At 41.8% G+C, this 21,958-nt stretch overlaps 2 protein-coding genes across 3 annotated transcripts; both read right to left on the reverse strand.

Moving 5' to 3' along the window:
* Positions 1-1,629: 1,629 nt before the first annotated feature.
* On the reverse strand, positions 1,630-20,921 carry LOC140732981 (immunoglobulin lambda-1 light chain-like). Of its 2 annotated transcripts, none has more exons than XM_073055718.1 (3): positions 20,897-20,921; positions 5,363-5,716; positions 1,630-2,005 (listed from the first exon to the last, which is right to left on the reverse strand). In XM_073055718.1, exons 2-3 carry the CDS (start codon positions 5,700-5,702, stop codon positions 1,683-1,685), a joined length of 663 nt encoding a protein of 220 aa, XP_072911819.1. In that variant the 5' UTR covers positions 5,703-5,716; positions 20,897-20,921; the 3' UTR covers positions 1,630-1,682. The 2 variants fall into 2 exon arrangements, with proteins under 2 accessions (XP_072911819.1, XP_072911818.1); XM_073055717.1 differs by lacking the exon at positions 20,897-20,921 and adding an exon at positions 5,805-5,924.
* Positions 18,247-20,794, reverse strand: LOC140732735 (immunoglobulin lambda-1 light chain-like). The gene is made up of 2 exons (XM_073055406.1): positions 20,461-20,794; positions 18,247-18,569 (listed from the first exon to the last, which is right to left on the reverse strand). The coding sequence occupies exons 1-2, from the start codon at positions 20,792-20,794 to the stop codon at positions 18,247-18,249; spliced, it is 657 nt and encodes a 218-aa protein (XP_072911507.1).
* Positions 20,922-21,958: the final 1,037 nt, after the last annotated feature.

The following is a 21,958-nucleotide window of genomic DNA, read 5'->3' on the forward strand; positions in this document are numbered from 1 at the left end:
GCCTTGCCAGTGTGGTGGTAGAGGCAAATATATATCAGGGACATTTAAGAAGCTCTTACGCCAATGGATGAATAAAAAACTGGAGGGCTCTGTGGAAGGGAATGGTTAGATTGATCTTGGATTAGGTTAAAATGTGGGCAAAAGATCGTGGGCCAAAAGGTCTGTGCTATGGTTAACGTTTCTGTATACGCTTTTTAATCATACTAACCGCGATCATTCATATCTTTCTCTGTATAGTTTGAAGTGAGCCACGCCCTTTGCCAGAATATCCCAGCGCAGTTCTGGTCATTTTATCGTCCTATCGCAACACTGAATGGTCTGCCACACCAAGTACAACCGTGCACCTGGCGCGCAGTAACTGGAATGCCCCCGCGCACACAGACTTTCTGGTGCGATACTGGAACTTACTTATATATAATGTGGTTTTAAAGTACTGCGCAGTTTACAGACCGTGTAAAAATGTCCTGCTCAGAGCAATGGTTGGTCTGTGCAGCTGTAAAGCCACAGGGAACTCCTTAGGCCTTCCATATTCAGAGAAGGCATGTCCAACGGCCTCAGTCCAGAGTGACTGATGAAAACCACGTGATATTAATGTCCCCGTTTCAATAACCCATGTTTGAATTTCAATGATTAGTTGCAAACTTGCTCTTGCTATTCTTTTCTTATCGAGATAAAGCAACTTGTATAACCAATTAGAGTGACGTGACTACAATCCGTATTCTCATTCGCCTGAAAATGAGCTTTTACGTTATTTATTGGACATATTTATCTTATGTTTAGGATACCGTTCTCTCGACCTCTATACTATGGCCACGGTGTTCTACATTACACACAGAAAGCTATCATTATATATATTGTACAAACTAATGTACAAATGTCGGTGCGATATCTTCAGTGCTTCACTGTTTTGAATCCCGAAATAGCTTTAGATAATCAACAACCGTCTAACTGTATTTACTAGAAATGCTTTGGACTACCATTTTCAATGTTTGTTAGGTATCGTAAGCCGAAATCACTTCGAATGAAACCTGTAGTTCTGAAGGACACTTGAGCAAGAATTTCGTTAGTTTGAACTCTAGTAAGTGCTATTCTGCTCTGCGCTGCTGCTTACACAGGGGACAGAAGCCCTTGTCTCCCCGAATATGACGAGCTGTAGAAAAACCATTTCCATGAAGAAAACAATGCTAAAACTGGAAATCGAATATGCCTACGATGTTCAAATAAAGGCAGTGTCAGTATTTCTTTTACTATGTATGTAAATTTCGCTGACAAGTAATTACACCACTTGTCCTGATGTAGTCATAGTGATTATGGTTTCTTCGGGAGGAAAACCTACCCAATAGCTAGCACAACGTGCAAGCGACGTTGTCTATTTTATTTCATCGAATGTCAAAGTTTGATCATCTTCACTATCTATGCAAACTGTTGAAAAATAATGCTCTTGTCGGACATATTGAACAAGGCAAAAACGCCACAGTAGATTGGGTAGATTTTAATTACTTCGGGATAAAATTACATGGATGATATTAATTTCAGAACGAATGCTATTTAAGAACGTCCAGTAGGACGCAATACATGTTTTCTCCCGGTTGCGAAATGTGTCGGCTACAATAAAAAATTTAACATCTGTACATGAAATTCGTTTGTTTTATTTTAAAGAAACAGCGTCTAAACATTTTGTATTACATACAGCTGGATCGCGCGATGTTTGTTTGAAATGGGGTTGCCTGAGTCTCGTGTTTAACCACGCAGGAGTAAAGCTCGTGTGAGTTCCAGTCTGAGGCTGGCAGAGTCAGGTAACTGCTCGCACTGAACGTGTTGTCCGCGTCCTGCTGGATCCGGCTGGTCTCAACGCCATTCCTTCTCGTACTGCCGTCCACAGTCCACTCGATATTCACAGCGGCCGGATTAAACCCGCTCACTAAACACACAAGAGTGGCGGTGCCTTGTCCCTGAACTTCTTCCGCAGACGGTCGGAGGACGGATACGGCGGGTTTTCGCGGACCTGTAAATAGAAAGAAGTGCAGGGAAATGAATTATTAATTGATATAAATTGGAATCAAACTTTCGTGACAGATTATTGGCATGTTCCATGATGTTAAGCTCGTAAAGACATGTATCACAGAACCAATAAGAAACCCTGAAAGAGATATGGCAAAGCGCGTGGCAAAACTCCGAAATGACATCGCAGCTATTCACGTAAAAAGCAAGAGATGAGGCAGTGGATTTGATTGACATACTGTGCCTTTGTCTCTCCCCGGAGATGCCGCAATTTGCCGCAGTAAAGGAGCGATTGTGAATGGCTAAAAATCATGCAAGTATTTTAATGGGAGTAAATAATACCAGTTAAGGTTTTATACTTGGATTTTCTAGTTTTCAGTCCCTCAATTAATTCCGAAAGTGTTGTTTGGACCGGGGTGATACACTGGTAAAGCCCGATAACAACTCTCAGAGGTCTATGAAATCCAGAAGATGTGGATATCTGGGTCATTGTTTTTATAATCAGTTTTTCCATTAATTTGAAAAGTTGAACCCATTCACACAATAGGAAATCAAGACTACAAAACAGAATTTATAAAGAAATCGTTTTACGGTGGTATCTCGTAGGAAAACGCAGCGACAAGGCACAAAGCTAAAGAGCGATTTTCCAGAGTTTCTGACCTCAGAGTTGTTATTCATGGAGAGATCACTTAGTACGGTAATGATCAGGTATCCAAAAGATAGATACTCAGTGGCCTGCGGGGCTGGAGAGTTTGAAATGTAAACAAAACAGGTGGGCTGAGTGATAATTTGATATCAAAGCTGAGACATTTACACTCAGACGGCGCAGAAGGTCAAACACACTGGAGAGGCCGAGGTGGGCTCTGGGGTGGCGTCTTGCTGAAGGCAAATTGGGTAGAAGTTAGAACGGAGCACCAGAATCTTGATGACTTCAGGTTAATAGGTATAGAACAAGAGGAGCGCAAGTAACGTGAAAAGATCTAGTTGAAGAAACAAAGATCGAAATTAAGCATTAATGGAAATTAAACATAAGTGATAGTAGTTGCTATGAGGAAGGAGAAGGAGCTTGGGAGGCTGAAAGATCTGAAGTTAAATAAGTCGATAAACTAGATGGACTACACTCCAGGATTCTGAAGGCGGTAGCTGGATAGATTAGAGAGGCATTAGTAACGATCTTTCAAGAGTGGGCCAATGGGTCCGCTGGACTGGAAAATCACAAATATTACTCCACTTTCTGAGAAGAAATGGACGCAAAATGCAGGATATTATGGGCCAGTTAGCCTGACGTCAGTTAATTTCCTAGTAAACATGCTGATGTTTAATCGAAATTTAAATATATTGAGTTTGCTAGAATCCATTAGTAAGGACGAAATTTCTAGGTACTTGGTGGCATACGATAAAATCAGCCGTGATCAGCATGGTTCCCTTAAGGGGTAATTTAGTTGACAAATCTGTTGAGATTCCTTGAGAAAATACCAGGCAGGATAGACAAATAAGAGTCAGTGGATGTTATTGACTTGGATTTTCTGAAGACCATTGACAAAGTGTCACACATCAGGCTGCTTAACACGATAAGAGCATAAACTATCACAGGCATAGACGGAGCATTGGCTGACTGGCAGGAGGAAAGCGTGAGAATAATCTGTTCTGGTTGGCTACCGGTGACCAGTGGTGTTCTGCAAGGATCGGTGTTGAGTCTGCTACGTTTCATGCTGGAAGGTAATAATCTGAACGACGGGATTTATGGATTTGTGGTCACGTTTGCGGATGATGCAAAGACAGGTGGAGGAGTAGACAGTGTTGAGGCAGTAGGAGTCTGCAGAATGATGACGGATCAGGTGAATGGGCAAAGATGTGACAGATGGAGTACAGTGTAGGAAATTGTATGGTCATGGACAATGGTAGAAGGAATAAAGGTACAGACTTCTTCTAAACGGAGATCGAATTAAGAAGTCTGAGGAGCAATTAGACATGGAAGTCATCCTGCAGGTACACCTATTCCTTGGGCAATTCCTAGGAAACACTCGCTAACAGCACGAATACCAAGCATAGTATTTATTTCGAGATGAGTAGAATATAAAAGCAAGGATGTAATGCTAAGGTTTTAAAAGACAATAGCCAGAGCAGATTTAGAGTATTGTGAGCAGTTTTGGGCCACATATCAAAGAAAGGATGTGCTGGCATTGGAGAGGGACCAGAGGAGGTTTTACAGGAAAGATCGCGACAATGAAAGAGTTAAAGTATAAGGAGCATTTGATGGCCCTGGGCCTGTACACGCTGGATTTCAGAAGAATGGTGGGGGTTGGGTTGGGGGGGGGGGGGTGTGGAGGATGAAGTCTCATTTTAACCTACCGAATACTGAAAGAGCTAGATTGAGTGGAAGTGGGAGGATGCCCCCTTTAGTGCGAGAGGGTAGACCTGAGAGAAAATCCTTTGCATACAAGGATAGCCCTTTAGAACTGACATGAGGAGAATTTGATTTATCCGTAAAGTGGTGAATCTGTAGAATTTATTCCCAAAGGATGCTGTGGAGACCAAGTCTTTGGGTAAATTTGAAACTGAGTTTTATAGTCTCTTGATCAGCAACGACGTCAAAGGTTATGGAGAGAAGTCAGGAGAATGATCTTGAGAGAAAAATATACCAGCGATGATCAAATGACGGAGCAGATTCATAGGGTCGAATTCGCTAATTCTGTTCCTATATTTTACCGTCTTAAGGAAATAAAAGTTCTCTATCGCAATTCGGTAACATTCTCAGCTCGGCTCTGGTCCCCATTAAGCTTCAGGTTCAGGATAAATTGTATCGTCAGTCAACTGTTTACATGTACACGGTCAAACATAACAACGTTTTAGGAGACCAAGGTGCACAACACAATACACACAAAATAAAGTAATATTAGCAGAAATAAATTTTAAGAAACGAACAAAATATATTCCAGCCGATTGGCATTCAGATCATTTATACAATAATTTGTGGGCTCTAAACACGACTTCACCTCGGTTGTCTAATGCAAAACCTCACTGTTGTGAATATAGTTTAATACATCGGTTCCCTGGGAAACTTTTAAGATACACTCGGTAACAGCACAAAGCATCTATTCACGAAGCTATTTTAAAAATGTCATGGCAATGAACTCAGGCTGTTTTGAAGATACTTTTCTGCTAAATTAAATAAACCCTACCAAGCAAACAGGATGCATATGTGCTAGTTTTCTGCCTGCGGTATTGTAAAGATACAATGAGAGGCGGACTGTAAATCAGTTCGAAGCACCAGGATTGATAATATTATTCCAAGGTTCAAACGAAGTAAAAACCCAAACGAAAACAAAAGGTGATTAGATCCCAACAAATATTCACTTACTGTTGAAATTCAGTTTGGTTCCTCTCCCAAAGGTGACTGTGTACGGGCTACTTCTATACCCGACACCACAGTAATAATCGGCGGCGTCCTCCCTTTGAGCGTTGGTGATGGTTAAATGCATTTGGTTGCTCGATGAGTCTACGGAACCGGTGAATCGATCTGGAATTCCCGATCCTCTCGTGGAGCTTTCATACAACACAAAAACTGGGGCGCTGCCGGGTTTCTGCATGTACCAGCTCCTGTAGTAGCTGCCGATGCTACCCCCTGACATGGTACAAGTGATTTTCACGCTTCTACCCGGAGTCGCCGATACGGACGGAGACTGAGGAGTCAAAGTCATCTCCGCGTTTGCAGCTGGCGAAAATAACAAATGATTATTAAAAACCCTTAAGTAAAAAACAGAACATAAAGGACAGTATAAAGGAGTAAGTATTCTACTTACTGAACAAAGAGGACACAAACGCGGCCAGAACCAGGACCCATTCAGCCATGGTGAAGCTGATAAGTAGAATCAGAAGTCAAAGGCTTTCGGACACAAGTCCTGTTCAGGGCTTTCGAAGCTGCTCCTTAAGGACTGTGGAAGACTGCAAAGTCACTGAAATATATATTCATGCAGATCTCTACTCACGAATGAATTGGATCTTGATTTCAGGAAATGGGCGGGGCAACTATGTAAACGATGCTGAGATCGGGAGGGTTGAGAAATTCAAGTTCAGTGGAGTAGACGTCACCAACAACCTATCCTGGTCCAACCACGTAGATGTCACGGCAAAGTGAGCTAACCGGGGCTCTAACTTTGACATTCTCTCTCCTCCCCCATCCCATCGGGCAGAAGATCCAAAAGCTTTAAAGGCACATACCACCAGGCTCAAAGACAGCGTCTGTCTCGGTGTTACGTGACCACTAAATGTTTCCCTACTGCGATCAGATACACTCTTGACCTCACATTGCATGTCGTTATGCCATTGCACCTTACTGCCTAACTGTACTGCACTTTCTCTGTAACTGTAACACTTTATTCTGCTCGCTTGTGCTATCTCAATGCACTGATGAACTGATCGGCATGAATGGCCTATGAAAGTTTGTTCTCTGCACCTCTGTACATGTGACAACATTTAAGCAATTTGAAAATTTACCAATTTATGACCTATTCACTGTCACTGACATTTGCACATTTCCACGCAGCCCCAAAGTATAACTCGGAAATTCATCCTCATGTTTCTTCAATATAATCCACAGAATATTGTGTTAAGCTGCTGGGGTAAAAGCTTTCCCGTGTTACATGTTATACGCTTTTGACGTCGATGTAAAACGCCTTTACGATTAATTGCCACAATGCATTTAAAGTGTTGGCTGCACAGATGAGCTGAAGCGCTTGTGATGGTGGACAGACGATGCAACTGTTTAGCGTTTCACTCAGGGTGGCGGGAACGAAGGGAGTTCTGTAGTGAAACATGATACTTGGAATATCGATGGAAAATGTTTCAGATTTTCAGTGGAAGTTTCTCCTTTGTAGTGCTTCCGTGAGACTCAAAAATACGCCCCTTCTCTTAGGTCGATTTATTTGTGTTCTTTATGTAATTCAAATTTTTATTATTATTTATTCTTAGTTTACAAAGCAGCACAACATATCATAGAGCAGATACAGTACAGCATATTTATACAGACATCCCATGACAGGAAAACATATAAAATTACGAAAACAGAAAAAAAACTTCTAATTTAAGTTTAAATTAACATACAACCAAAATTGATCCTATGCATCTTGCACTTTTCCCTCACTGTTAATTCTTCCCAACATGTGTTCATATGATGAAATCTTAACCCTTTCCTCAGTCCATTCCCTCACAGTGGGTCATCTGGTTTTTTTTCCAGTTTTGCAATATAATTCTTGCAGCTGTGATGAGACCCGCCTTTAAAATAGTAAATTTGTCATGGTTTACATTAGGTATCATTCTCCTATCACCCAGGAGACAAAGCCGTGCGCACAAGGGCAGTGTAGGACCCGACCAATTTCCCAACAAATCAAGAACTTTACACCAACATGGACGAACCATGGAACACTCCCAAATCATGTGAAAACATGTGCCAACCTCATTTTTACATTTCCAGCATAAACGATTATCAACAATCTCCATTTTGTAGAGTTTAGTTGGTGTCCAATAATACCTGTGTACTATCGTATACTGAATAAATTTCCTTCTCTGTTCCCTAATATGTCTACCCACATTTGATAAAATATTTGACCACTCATTATCTTCAATATCGCTTCCAAGATCCTTCTGCCATACTGCTTTGAGATTGTTACACGGTTCACCCACAGAGTGCCTGAACATTTTATATAACACTGATGATTTATGAACTTCCTGTGGTAGTGTAAAGTATTCAGTTAAAGGGTTACTTTGTGGGCCACCATTGTTGAATATGCTACTAACGGAATGTCTTATTTGTAAATACTTCCAGAAATTCCCTTTATCTACAAAGTTATATTTCCTCTGCAAATCCACATACGACATAAAAATCCCAATCTCACAGAGATCACCTACTGTATTTACACCTTTAACCTTCCATTCTTTCCAGTACACCATTCTTTTCCCAATGCGTTTCACAGGGTCATTCCAGAGCGAGGAGAATAACTGATTTAAATGTGACATTTTTACAAGATTTATGAATTGTACTCCACACACCCCTTGAGTGAAATAGTATAGGATTTAGATTAGTGTTGTTTTCCACATGTTGTGAGAGAATGTTAAGGGGAGAATGTGGTGCAGCCAAGCTCCGTTCTATAACTACACAATCTAAATCAACATCTGCCTGTCCCAATGTTTAGCTAACTTGGTCATTTCAAAGGTTAATTTATATGCCCTGACGTCTGGCAGACTGAGCCCACCCATGTCACTGGACATACACATCTTACTCATTTTAATTCTGGGCTTCTTCTTATCCCATAGAAAGTCAATAATAATTTTGTTGTATTGCTTGTCGATCAAATCTGAAATATTTAAAGGAAACATCATAAAAAGATAGTTAAACTGAGGTGCTCTGACCATTTTAACTACATTGACTTTATCCCAGAGAGACAGTCGCAGTACACCCCACTTAGCAAGATTATTTCTTATCCTACTCAATAATGGATCAGAATTTAAAGTAATTACTTCATCCAAATTCTGACTGAGTTTGACCCCTAGATACATCATTCCAACTGGCACCCATCTAAAATTAAACTGAGATACTGAATTTGAATGACACAATTTTGATATTGGCATAGCCTCAAATTTACTACCGTTGATTTTATAACCAGACACTTCAGAATATAATTGAATTGTTTTCATTAGTGGGGTAAGGAATAAGGAGAGTCACTAATCAGTAATAAAATATCGTCAGCATATAGCATCAACTTATGCTCCTTTCCGCCTCCCTTCACCCCTCTAATATCTGGATCTGCTCTAATCACGACCTACAACGGTTCCAAAAAATAATCGTAAATAACAGTGGGGAGAGGGGGCATCCTTGGAGTGTACCCAGTGAAATGTTGAAAAATGGGGATATGATACCATTTGTAATAACTGCAGCCTTTGTGTTTTTATACAAAATTCTAGTCCATGATTAAAGACAGAGTCAAACCCAAAGAATGACAAGGCCGTGGTTAAAAATCTCCACTCAACCCTGTCAAAGGTCTTTTCAGCATCCAGGGAGATGGCAGTAACTGGGATACTACTTGGGGAGTTCAGCCATGTTAAGTGCGGTAATCTCCTTAAATTGTCAGTTGGGGATCTGCCTTTAATGAAGCCAACCTGGTCAGAGTTAATTATAGATGGTAATACTTTCTCTAATCGCGAAGCCAGTATTTTAGTCAGTATCTTACAGTCCACATTAATTAAGCTTATAGGCCTATAACTGGAAGGGTCTATTGCATCCCTGCCTTTTTTTGGGATCAACGAATTAATGCTTCATTAAATGTATTAGGTAAAGTTTCCAAATTAAATGCTTCTGAATAGATTTTTGTTAGAATAGGAGCCAATATGTCCAGAAATTTCTAATAATATTCAACTGGGAAGCCATGCATACCTGGAGATTTCCCCACTTTCATAGCTGCAATAGCCCGTCCGACCTCATCCTCAGTAATTGGGGCATCCAAGGACTCAGCTTGTTGTGGGGATAATGTAGGCAATTTTATGTTAGCAAAAAACTGATTCAGCTCCTCCTGGTCATGATTAAACGGTGATGCATATATATGTTCATAGAACTGTTGAAAGACTTCGTTTATTTCTTTTGATGATGACACTAATGTATCCCCTTTCTTAATGACAGGTATAAAACTATTCGTATTCTGCTGCTTTAAATATCGTGCCTGCAGCTTACCAGCTTTGTCAGCACCTTCATAGAAACTTGTTTTTAATCTAAATAATGCATATTCTCCTTCTTTGTTATATATGTTATTTCGCTGGAATTTCAAATTGCACAGATCTTTGTATAAGTCATCGGTATATTGTCTTGATAAGACCGTTTCCAATGTGGTTATTTCTGCCTCCAGAATTTTTATCCACTGCAAATGCTGCGCTTTCGAACAACTAAACAACCAACATAACCCAAAAACATAGCGATAATATATTCCTGCCAGATTAACTAACAAATAAAAGCAAATAGGCAGGATAAACTCTGCAAGAAACGGAAAAGAAAAAGACACATGATATGGTCCGCGAAGTACCGTGCCAGCTAGTAAGCCTAGCACTAATCAGACCGCTTTATCCAGCTCCCCACCCATCCTGTTGTACCTAAAAAGTTATCTCCACCTATTACTGTCTCTCAGTCAGTGGCAGCGCCGTACTTTCCCTGAATGAATTTCACTGCTTCTGCAGTAGTAATAAAGAACGTGTTCTTTCCTTTCCACGTGAATCGTAGAACTGCTGGATAAGCGAGTGTATACCTCACATTGACTCTTTGCAGCATTTTCCGAGCAGTAGTAAATGCGCTCCGTTTCTCAGCCACTTCGCTGGACATATCCGGAAAGAAGGAGACTTTGTACCCCTCCCACTCAACTCCTCTTTTTGCTATGGCTGCTTGCAGCACTTTCTCTCTGGCCGAAGAGCGCAAGAATCGTATGAAGACCAACCAAGGGGGAGGGGGGCGATCCTCGCCCGACCTCGGAGCCGGGACCCGGTGCGCCCTCTCAATCTCAAATTTTGCTTTCAGTTCGATGCCAAATCCCTCCGACATGATTCTTTGCACACACTTAATCAGACCGCCCGTTTCCGCACCCTCCTTTAGACCGACCAGCCTGACGTTGTTCCGTCCGCTCCTGTTCTCAAGCTCCTCGACACGGTTCCACAGCAGGTCCAAGCGTTTATTATTCTGCTCGCTAGCACCCTCCAGCTTCACAGTGGTGTCCTCCACGCTGGAGAGGCGACCTCGGCTTCCGTCAGCCTCTGTTGAATGGCATTGACGGAGTTCTTCAACTCCGTTGTCGTTTCTTTAATTGTAGATAAATCAGTAGCCACCCCGAGCAGAATGGAACTTATACGACTAACCTCAACCAGTAAATTCTCCATGTTGGAGCCTTAGTCCGTCTGTGTCGTTAGCGTGCCTTGATCGTCGGATTGCGGGCCCTGTCTTGTAGCCACGTGACTCGCTGTAGCGCTCTTCGAAGGTCTTGGCATCGTCCCGAATTATCTCGCAAAGTTGTTATTTTTCAGTAAAAAAGCAGTTTGAACTCTAGAAAAGCTGTATCCGAATAAGGCGGGATAAATATGCTCTAATTGATAGAATTTTATGTTGGGTCGTCGGAGCTCCACTAACATGCAGCTATTTTGCCCAGCACCCACGTGACGTCCATCTTATTTGTGTCTTTCTATGAAGTTGAGACGTATCCTGGAGGGGAGGTTTGCTAAGGCTACTGGGGAGATTTTAAACTAGGATTGTTGGGGGTGGGGTGGGAACCGAACTGAAGAGACTGGGGAAGAGGATGTTGGATAACAAATAGAGAAAGCTTGTACACAGTGCGAGAGGGAGGATAGGCAGGTGACACAGAAGGGACGCGCTCAGACCGGAGGATTGAGTTGTGTCTACTTTAATGCAAGGAGAGTTGTGAACAAAGCGGTTGAGTTTAGAGCGTGGATCATTACTTGGTGATATGATGTGTTGGCAATTACAGAGACTTGGATGTCTCAGGGACAGGATTGGTTATTTCAAGTGCCGAGTTTTAGATGTTTCAGAAAGGACAGGGAGGGAGGCAGAAGAGGTGGGGGCTTGGCACTGTTGATCAGTGATAGTGTCACAGCTGCAGAATAGGTGGGCACCATGGAGGGATTTTCTACGCAGTCTCTGTGGGTGGAGGTTAGGAACAGGAAGGGTTCAATAACTTAACTGGGTGTTTTTATTGGCCGCCCAATAGTAACAGGAATATCGAGGAGCAGATAAGGAAACAGATTCTGGAAAGGTGTAATAATAACAGAGATGTCGTGACGGGAGATTTTAATTTTACAAATATCGATTGGTATCTCCCTAGAGCGAGGGGCTTAGATGGGTTGAAGTTTGTTAGGTTTGTTCAGAAAGGTTTCTTGATACAGTATGTAGATAAGCCCACAAGAGGAGAGGCTGTACTTGGTTTGGTATGGGAAATGAACCTGGTCAGGTGTCAAATGTACCCCATGCTACTGTAGGAGGTGAGGGAGAAGATTGCTTAGCCTCTGGCGATGATCTTTGCATCATCAATGGGGAAGGGGGAGGTTCTGTAGGAATGGAGGTTTGCGGATATAGTTCCTTTATTCAAGAAAGGGAGTTCTGATAACCATGGAAATTACAGGCCATTGAGTCTTACCTCAGTGGTTGATAAGCTGAATGTGAAGATCCGGAGAGACAGGATTTATAAACATTTGGAGAGGTATAATATTATTAGGAGTAGTTAACATGTCTTTGTCAAGGGCAGGTCGTGCCTTATGATCCTGATTGATTTTTTTTGAGAATGTGACTAAACTCATTGATGAATGAAGAGCAGCAGATATAGTGAAAATGGATTTCAGCAAGGCATTTGATAAGGTACCCCATGCAAGGGTTATAGAGAAAGTAAGGCGGCATGTGATCGAAGGGGACATCACTTTGTGGATCCAGGACTGGCTTGCCCACAGAAGGCAAAGAGTGGTTGTAGACGGGTAATATTCTGCATGGATGTCGGTTACCAGTGGAGTGCCTCAAGGATCTGTTCTGGGACCCTTACTCTTCGTGATTTTTATAAATGACCTGGATGAGGAAACGGAGGGATGGGTTAGGAAGTTTGCTGATGACACAGAAGTTGGTGGTGTTGTGGATAGTGTGGAGAATTGTCAGAGGTTACACCGGGACATTGATAGAATGCAAAACTGGGCTGAGAAGTGACAGATGGAGTTCTATCCAGATCGGTGTGAAGTGGTTCAGTTTGGTAGGTCAAATGTGATGACAGAATATAATATTAATGGTAAGATTCTTGGCAGTGTGGAGGATCAGAGGGAACCTGGGGTCCGAGTCCAAAGGACGCTCAAAGCAGTTGCTCATGTCGTAGAGTTCTATGATTTACAGACTGTAAGCTTCTGAAAACATCTACTAATTCCACCTCTCATCTGTGCACTCTGTCATCTGATCAACTTTCATTGCAGTTCCATTGGCATGGTGATTGGACGCCTCTGTATTTTGGCTATTCGTTAAGAAAGACTTTCTCCTTTTATCATTTATTCTTTATTCTTTTCTCTGTGACTTTTCATTGACAGTTATCAGTCAGATTGGAAATTCTTCTCACCATAAGCGAACGTTGGGAGGGAAGAAAATTCCCAACTGATTCCCAGTGAAGTGTGGAAAATTATTTGCATTGGAAAGGTATGAGGTAAAATTCGATGATAACATGTATTTGTCTTTTTATTCTTGTAGGAAACGATCTCGTTCCCGATCCAAAATATAAACCAAAATATGGTTGTCACAAAGGCAGGAAAAGCTGCTGGATGTTCCCACGTTCAAATAACTCGAAAAGGGTCAGGGAGGGAGGTAATAGAGATGGAGGAGTGGTATTGTCAATCAGGGATAGTATCGCAGATACAGAAAGTGAGGAAGTCGTGGAGAGATCGTTTATTGAGTCTCCGTGGGTGGAATTCAGAAATAGGAGGGGTTGCAGTCTATCTAATGGGAGTATTGTACAGCGCACACCACCAACAGGAACATCGAGGTGTAGGTAGGCAGGTCGATTTTGGAAAGCTGCTAAAACACGCACTTCCCGAATAATGATTCCATTAGCTTACATGCAAAAGATTTAGACAGGGCAGAGTTTGTTAGGTCTGTTAATGAAGGATTCCTGAATATGTGGACAGGCTAACTAGAAGAGAGGTCTTACTGGATCTAGTGCTAGCCAATGGAACAGGCCAGGTGTCAGATTGCTCCTCCCTAATCACATTCACGACTCTCTAATTTACCATACAGTTGGAGAGGGACAAGAGCAGATTGTTTTGAAGGAGAGGAAATTATGATGCTATAATACATGAGCTTGTGAGTAGAAATTGGGAATTAGTTTTATCAGGGAAATGAATAAGGAAATGTGGAAGTTGTGTAGCAAACACTAATGGGGTTCTGGGTAGGGTTCTCCCAGTTGAACATGTATAGTAGGGAGAAGGAAGCATGGTTGGCAAGAGATGTGAAGCATCCCACCAAGAGGAAAGAAGAAGTTCAATAAAGAGTTTTGAAGGAAATATCAGACAGAACTCTTGAAGGTTACGAAGCAGACAGGAAGGAGCTGACTAATGAACTTGGGAGATCTAGAAGGGGTAATGCGAAGAGCTTGGCGAGTATGATTAAGGAAATCTCCAAGACGTTCTACACTTAGGTGAAGAACAGAAGGATGACTAGAGTGAGTAAAAGAAGAGGAACCATGTGCCTGGTGTCGGAGGAGGTAGGGGAGTTCCTTAATGAATAGTGTTCTTCAGTATTCACCTCTGAGAGAGACCGTGACTTGTGTGTGGACAGCCTAAAACAGCATAAAACGTTAAGAAATAGGATATTGTCGAACTTTTGAAGAAAGACAAAAGGCCCCGAGGCCGAATGGGGTACACCCTAGTTACTACGGGAAGCGAAGGCAGAAAATGTTCCCTCTTGGTGATAATCTTTGCGCCCTCATTGGGCACAGGAGGAGTAGCAGAAGACTGGAGGGACTCAAATGTTGAAGATTTTCTTACTTTACTTTATTGTCACCAAACAATTAATACTAGAGCGTACAATCATCACAGTGATATTTGACTCTGCACTTCGCGCTCCCTGGAGTACAAATTGAAGTAAATATAATAAAAAAATTAAATTATCAATCATAATTATAAAATAGAAAAGGGAAAATAAGGTAGTGCAAAAAGAAACCGAGAGACAGGGATAATCCTGGGAATTATAGACCAGAGCTGCATGTCAGTGGTGGACAAACTTTGGAAGTGATTCTTAAAGGCAGAATTTATGAGCATTTGGAGAAGAACAGTCTGATTACATACAGTACAGCTATCTGGGGGGACAGTTCATTTCTCACAAGCCTGATTGACTTTTTCGAGAAAGTGACTAAAGAAATTGATAAAAGTAGAGCGGTGTATACGACGTAACTTGTGATGTAACTTGTGCGGAAAGGTTGAAGTGGTTAGCACTTTCTTCCTTGGAGCATAGGAGAATGATGATGTGGAGAATAGATAGTGTAAATGTAAGCAGGCTTTTCACACCAGGGTTGGCTGAGACTAGAAATAAAGGTCATGGGCTGAGGGTGAAAGGTGAAATGTTTAGGGCGAACATGAAGACGAACTTCATCTCAGAGAGTAGCGAGAGTGTGGAACGAGTTGCCAGTGGAAGTAGAGCATGCGGTGTAAGTTCAATATTTAAAATAAGTTTGAAATATTAAGAGAATATGGATGGGAGGGGTACGGAGAGGTATGGTCTATGTACAGGGCAATGGGATAGTTGACACAGGTCTGTTGGTGCTGTGAATAAGATTGTCGTAGTTTACAACGGGATCATTGATGGGATGCGTAGCTGGGGTGTTATGTATCAGATGGTTTTCAATGCGGAAGAATGTGAAATAATGGACTTTGGAAGAGCGAAATCAAAGAGAGAATATAAGGTTAAGGAGAAGATTCTTAGCAGTGTAGAGGACAAAGGAATCCTGGGGTCCACTCGCACAGATCTCTCAAAAATTGCCGCTCGTCAATAAGGTTATTTAGAAGGCATTTAGCCTGCATTAGTCGAGGGATCGAGTTCAAGGGCCGCCGGCTAATGTTGTATTTCCATAAAATTCTGTTTGGACTACACTGACATTGTTGTGTTTGATTCTGGTCAGAATAGGAAGGACGTGGAAGCTGTCGAGGGGGTTTAGAGGAGATTTACCATGATGTCGCTCTGGTTAGAGAACATGTCTTATCAGGATAGGCTGAGCGAGCTAGGGCTTTTCGCTTTGGAATGAAGCCGGTTGAAAGACGACCTGACAGGGATGCATAAGATAAGAAGAGTAGATAGAAAGGATAACCAGTGCCTTTTGCCTAGGGTGGCAGTGGTATATTCGAGAGGGCAGACTTTTAAAGTGATTGGACGAAAATATGGACGGTGTCAGAGGTATATTCTTTACACAGAGTGGTATGTTCGTGGAATGCCTTGCCAGTGTGGTGGTAGAGGCAAATATATATCAGGGACATTTAAGAAACTCTTAGGCCAATGGCTGAAAGAAAAATGGAGGGCTCTGTGGAAGGGAATGGTGAGATTGATCTTGGATTAGATTAAAAGTTGGGTACAACATCGTGGTCCAAAATGCCTGTACTATGGTTAACGTTTCTGTATGCGCTTTTCAATAATGCTAACCGCGATCATTCACATATTTCTCTGTATACACCACCTCTCCGTTATGCGGGCAGCTCAATCTGTGAGCTGATCCACAGCTTGGAATGTATTGTTAATAAAAACATCTCTGTCATCGAACCACAACATTTTTTTTGGATCAACTGTTATATTTACATGCAAATGCCAACATTTTTCGATATTGTTACTGGCAGAATTCAATCCATCTGCCCGATCTCCATCTACATTCTTCCACTTCCACTTCCCGACTCTCCAAGTATTCAGCAATGGAGTGGCTTACTGCACTCTTTCACTTTGCCTTCGGACCAGTCGCAGAAATTCCAGAGGTAGTTTGCTTCAATGCGGATTGTGAAGATGTTCGAAAAGAAGGAAGCGGCGGATGCATTACATTTTATCCATTCGTGTGTACTTTCGTTACAAATCGTTTAGGTATTGAATTACTATTTGATTTAATAATCATTAAATGTATTTTAAGATTTTAAACGTATCTCAATGTCAGAAAATGTGAGTGAGCTATGGCCTTTGACAAAACCTCCCATTTTACGGATTATAAAAGTGTATGAATGCCAGAAAAGAATCAGAAATGTTTAATGAATGCTTCCAAACTTTAATAGTTTGAAGTGAGCCACGCCCTTTGCCAAAATATCCCAGTGCAGTTCTGGTCATTTTATCGTCCTATCACAACACTGAATGGTCTGCCACACCAAGTACAACCGTGCACCTGCCGCGCAGGAACTGGAATGTCCCCGCGGACACAGACTTTCTGGTGCGATACTGGAATTTACTTTTATATAAGGTGATTTTAAAGTACTGCGCAGTTTACAGCCCGTGTAAAAATGTCCCGCTCAAAGCAATGGTTGGTCTGTGCAGCTGTAAAGTTACAGGGAACTCCTTAGGCCTTCCATACTCAGAGAAGGCAAGTCCAACGTCCTCCGTCCAGAGTGACTGATGAAGACCACGTGATATTAATGTCCCCGTTTCAATAACCCATGTATGAATTTCAATGATGAGCTGCAAACTTGCTCTTGCTATTCTTTTCTTATCGAGATAAAACAACTTGTATAACCAATTAGAAAGACGTGAGTACAATCCGTATTCTCATTCGCCTGAAAATGATCTTTTCTTTATTTATTGAACATATTTATGTTATTTTACGGTACTGTTCTCTCGAACTCTATACTATGGCCACGGTGTTCTACATTACACAGAGAAAGCTATCATTATATATATTCTACAAACTAATGTACAAATGTCGGTGCGATATCCTCGGCGCTTCACTGTTTTGAAGCCCGATATAGCTTTAGATAATCAACCACCGTCAGACTGTATTTACTAGAAATGCTTTGGACTACCATTTGCAATGTTTGTTAGGTATCGTAAGCCGAAATCACCTCGAAGGAAACCTGAAGTTTTGAAGGATACTTGGGCAAATTTGTCATCAGTATGCACTTTAATAAGTGCTACTCTGCTTTGCGCCGCTGCTGACACAAGGTACACAAGCCCTTGTCTGCCTGACATGACCAGCTGTAGAAAAAACCATTTCCATGAATAATACAATGTTAAAATTGGAAATTGAATATACCCACGATGTTCAAATAAAGGCAGTATCAGGATTTCTTTTACTATGTATGTAAATTTCGCTGACAAGTAATTACACCACTTGACCTGATGTAGCCAATGTGATTATGATTTCTTCAGGAAGAAAATATACCCAATAACTAGCACAACGTGTAAGCGACGCGGTCTATTTTATTTTATGGAATGCCAAAGTTTGATCATCTTCACTATCTACGCAAACGTTTGAAAAATGATGCTCTTGTCGGACATATTGATCAAGGCAAAAACACCACAGTAGATCGGGTAGATTTTAATTACTTTGTGATAAAATTACATGGACGATATCAATTTCAGAACGAATGCTGTTTAACGTCCAGCGGGACGCAATACCTTTTTTCTCCCGGTTGAAAAATGTGTCAGCGACAATCGAAAATTTAGCATCTGTACATGAAATTCATTTGTTTCATTTTAAAGAAACAGTGTCTAAACTTATTGTATTACATACAACTGGATCGCGCGATGTTTGTTTGAAATGGGGTTGCTTGAGTCTCGTGTTTAACCACGCAGGAGTAAAGCTCGTGTGAGTTCCAGTCTGAGGCTGGCAGAGTCAGGTAACTGCTCGCACTGAACGTGTTGTCCGCGTCCTGCTGGATCCGGCTGGTCTCAACGCCATTCCTTCTCGTACTGCCGTCCACAGTCCACTCGATATTCACAGCGGCCGGATTAAACCCGCTCACTAAACACACAAGAGTGGCGGTGCCTTGTCCATGAACTTCTTCCGCAGACGGTCGGAGGACGGATACGGCGGGTTTTCGCGGACCTGTAAATAGAAAGAAGTGCAGGGAAATGAATTATTAATTGATGTAAATTGGAATCAAACTTTGCCTTTTCTTCAACGATTTTACAGCCATAAAAGTCAGAACGCATGAGAACCCGATCACCTGTATTTCATTAGTGCATTTTGATCTTCAACAAACGCAACAAAGCCAATATACATCATGAACATTAGAAATAGCTACAAAGCAAAGGAAAGAGAGGGATTTTCATAACAGCAAAATTCAAAGCAATAAAATAACAAATTTCGATGGAATGGCAAAAGAAAATCCGACTGGAGAGGCTTCTGAACAATCGCTGACAGAACTCCTTTATTCGTGAAATACTCTCCAATATACATAAGATACTCTTTATATAATCCCATGATACCCCGATCCAATCTGATGTAGCTATGCAATACTTAATTTCATGACAGATTATTGGCATGTTCCATGGTGTTAAATCGTAAAGACATGAATCACAGAACCAATAACAAACCCCAAAAGAGATATGGCAAAGCGCGTGGCAAAACTCCGAAATGTCGTCGCAGCTATTCACGTAAAAAGCAAGAGATGAGGCAGTGGATTTGAGTGACAGACTGTGCCTTTGTCTCTCCTCGGAGATGCCGCGATTCGCCGCAGTAAAGGAGGGATTATGAATGGCTAAAAATAATGGAAATATTTTAATGGGAATAGATAATACGTTAAAGTTTTATACTTGGATTTTTTAGTTTTTAGTCCCACAATTAATTCCGAAAGGGTTGTTTGGACCGGGGTGATACACACTGAAGGAAAACCCGATAAAAACTCTCAGAGGTCTATGAAATCCAGAAGATGTGGATATCTGGTTCAAGGTTTTTATAAACATTTCTTTTCATTAATTTGAAAAGTTGAACCCATTCACACAATAAGATATCAAGACTACAAAACAGAAGTTACAAAGAAATCGTTTTACGGCAGTATCTCGGAGGAAAACGCGACAAGTCAGAAAAGCTAAAGAGCAAATTTACCGTGTTTCAGACCTGAGAGATGTTATTCAAGGAGAAATCACTTAGTACGGTAATGATCAGGTATTCAAAAGTAGATACTCAGTGGCCTGCGGGCCTAGAGAGTTTGAAATGTAAACAAAACAGGTGGGCCGAGTGATAATTTGATATCAAAGCTGAGACATTCACACTGAGACGTTGCAGAAGGCCAGACACACCGGTGAGGCCGAGGTGGGCTCTGGGGTGGCGTTTTGCTGAAGACAAATTGGCTGGAAGTTAGAACGGAGCACCAGAATCTTGATGACTTCAGGTTAATAGGTATAAAACAAGAGGAGCTGAAGTAACGTGAAAAGATCAAGTTGAGCATACAAAGATTGAAATTAGGCATAAATGGAAATTAAACATAAGTGATAGTAGTTGCTATGACGAAGGAGAAGGAGCTTGGGATGCTGAAAGATCTGAAGTTGGATAAGTCGACAAACTAGATGGACTCCACTCCAGGATTCTGCAGGCGGTATCTGGATAGATTAGAGAGGTACAGACATCTTCTAAACGGAGACCGAATTAAGAAGTCGGAGGAGACATGGAAGTCATCCTGCAGGTACAACTGTTCCTTGGGCAACTCCTAAGAAACACTCGCTAAAAGCACGAATCATCACGAATCACGAAGCTATTTTAAAAATGTTATGGCAATGAACTTAGGTTGTTTTGAAGATACTTTTCAGCTAAATTAAGTGACCCTACCAAGCAAAAGGGGTGCATATGCGCTAGTTTTCTGCCTGAGGTATTGTAAAGATACAATGAGAGGCGGACCGTAAATCAGATCGAAGCATCAGGATTGATAATATTATTCCAAGCTTCAAACGAAAAAAAAAATCAAAAGGTGATTAGACCCCAACACATATTTACTTACTGTCGAAATTCAGTTTGGTTCCTCTCCCTAATGTGAATATGAACGTGCTACCATTCGCGACACCACAGTAATAATCGGCGGCGTCCTGCCATTGCAAATTGGTGATGGTTAAATGCATTTGGTTGCTCGATGATTCTGTTGAACCCGTGAATCGATCTGGAATTCCCGATCCTCTCGTGGTGCTTTCATATAACACAAAAACTGGGGCACCGCCGGGTTTCTGCATGTACCAGCTCGTGTAGTAGCTGCCGATGCTACCCCCTGACATGGTACAAGTGATTTTCACGGTTCTACCCGGAGTCGCCGATACGGACGGAGACTGAGTCAAAGTCATTTCCGAGTTTGCAGCTGGCGAAAATAATAAATAATTATTTAATAACCGTTAAGTAAAAACGCAACATAAAGGACAGTATAAAGGATTAAGTATTCTACATACTGAACAAACAGGACACAAACGCGGTAAGAACCAGGATTACATTCCTTGACTTCTCTAGTGCCTTTAACACCATCCAGCCCAAGATCTTAAGGCACAAACTAACGGAGATGGGAGTAGACTCTCACATGGTGGATTGGATAGTGGACTACTTGACAGATAGACCTCAGTATGTGCGGTTGGGAGACTGTAGTTCTGACACGGTGGTCAGCAGCACAGGAGCGCCGCAGGGAACCGTACTCTCTCCGGTCCTGTTCACCCTGTACACATCAGACTTCCAATATAACTCGGAGTCCTGCCATGTGCAGAAGTTCGCTGATGACACGGCCATAGTGGGGTGTGTCAGGAATGGACAGGAGGAGGAGTATAGGAAACTGATACAGGACTTTGTGATATGGTGCAACTCAAACTACCTGCGTCTCAATATCACCAAGACCAAGGAGATGGTGGTGGACTTTAGGAGATCTAGGCCTCATATGGAGCCAGTGATCAGTAATGGAGAATGTGTGGAGCAGGTTAAGACCTACAAGTATCTAGGAGTACAGTTAGACGAGAAGCTAGACTGGACTGCCAACACAGATGCCTTGTGCAGGAAGGCACAGAGTCGACTGTACTTCCTTAGAAGGTTGGCGTCATTCAATGTCTGTAGTGAGATGCTGAAGATGTTCTATAGGTCAGTTGTGGAGAGCGCCCTCTTCTTTGTGGTGGCGTGTTGGGGAGGAAGCATTAAGAAGAGGGACGCCTCACGTCTTAATAAGCTGGTAAGGAAGGCGGGCTCTGTCGTGGGCAAAGTACTGGAGAGTTTAACATCGGTAGCTGAGCGAAGGGCACTGAGTAGGCTACGGTCAATTATGGAAAACTCTGAACATCCTCTACATAGCACCATCCAGAGACAGAGAAGCAGTTTCAGCGACAGGTTACTATCGATGCAATGCTCCTCAGACAGAATGAAGAGGTCAATACTCCCCAATGCCATTAGGCTTTACAATTCAACCGCCAGGACTTAAGAACTTTTTAAAAGCTATTATTAATGCTTTTTGAGATAGTGATTTAGATGCATATCAT

This window comes from Hemitrygon akajei, chromosome 9 (genome assembly GCF_048418815.1).
Source record: "Hemitrygon akajei chromosome 9, sHemAka1.3, whole genome shotgun sequence".
Taxonomy (NCBI): domain Eukaryota; kingdom Metazoa; phylum Chordata; class Chondrichthyes; order Myliobatiformes; family Dasyatidae; genus Hemitrygon; species Hemitrygon akajei.

Excerpts from the sequence above, each read along its gene's own strand:
- LOC140732735 (XM_073055406.1), bottom strand. The coding sequence starts at position 20,794 with ATGACTTTGACTCAGTCTCCGTCCGTATCGGCGACTCCGGGTAGAACC. Across the intron at positions 18,570-20,460 it reads AACCAAACTGAATTTCGACA|GTCCGCGAAAACCCGCCGTA; the intron begins GTAAGTAAATAT and ends TTCTATTTACAG.
- LOC140732981 (XM_073055717.1), bottom strand. The coding sequence starts at position 5,853 with ATGGCTGAATGGGTCCTGGTTCTGGCCGCGTTTGTGTCCTCTTTGTTC. Across the intron at positions 5,717-5,804 it reads GTTTGTGTCCTCTTTGTTCA|CTGCAAACGCGGAGATGACT; the intron begins GTAAGTAGAATA and ends TATTTTCGCCAG. Across the intron at positions 2,006-5,362 it reads AACCAAACTGAATTTCAACA|GTCCGCGAAAACCCGCCGTA; the intron begins GTAAGTGAATAT and ends TTCTATTTACAG.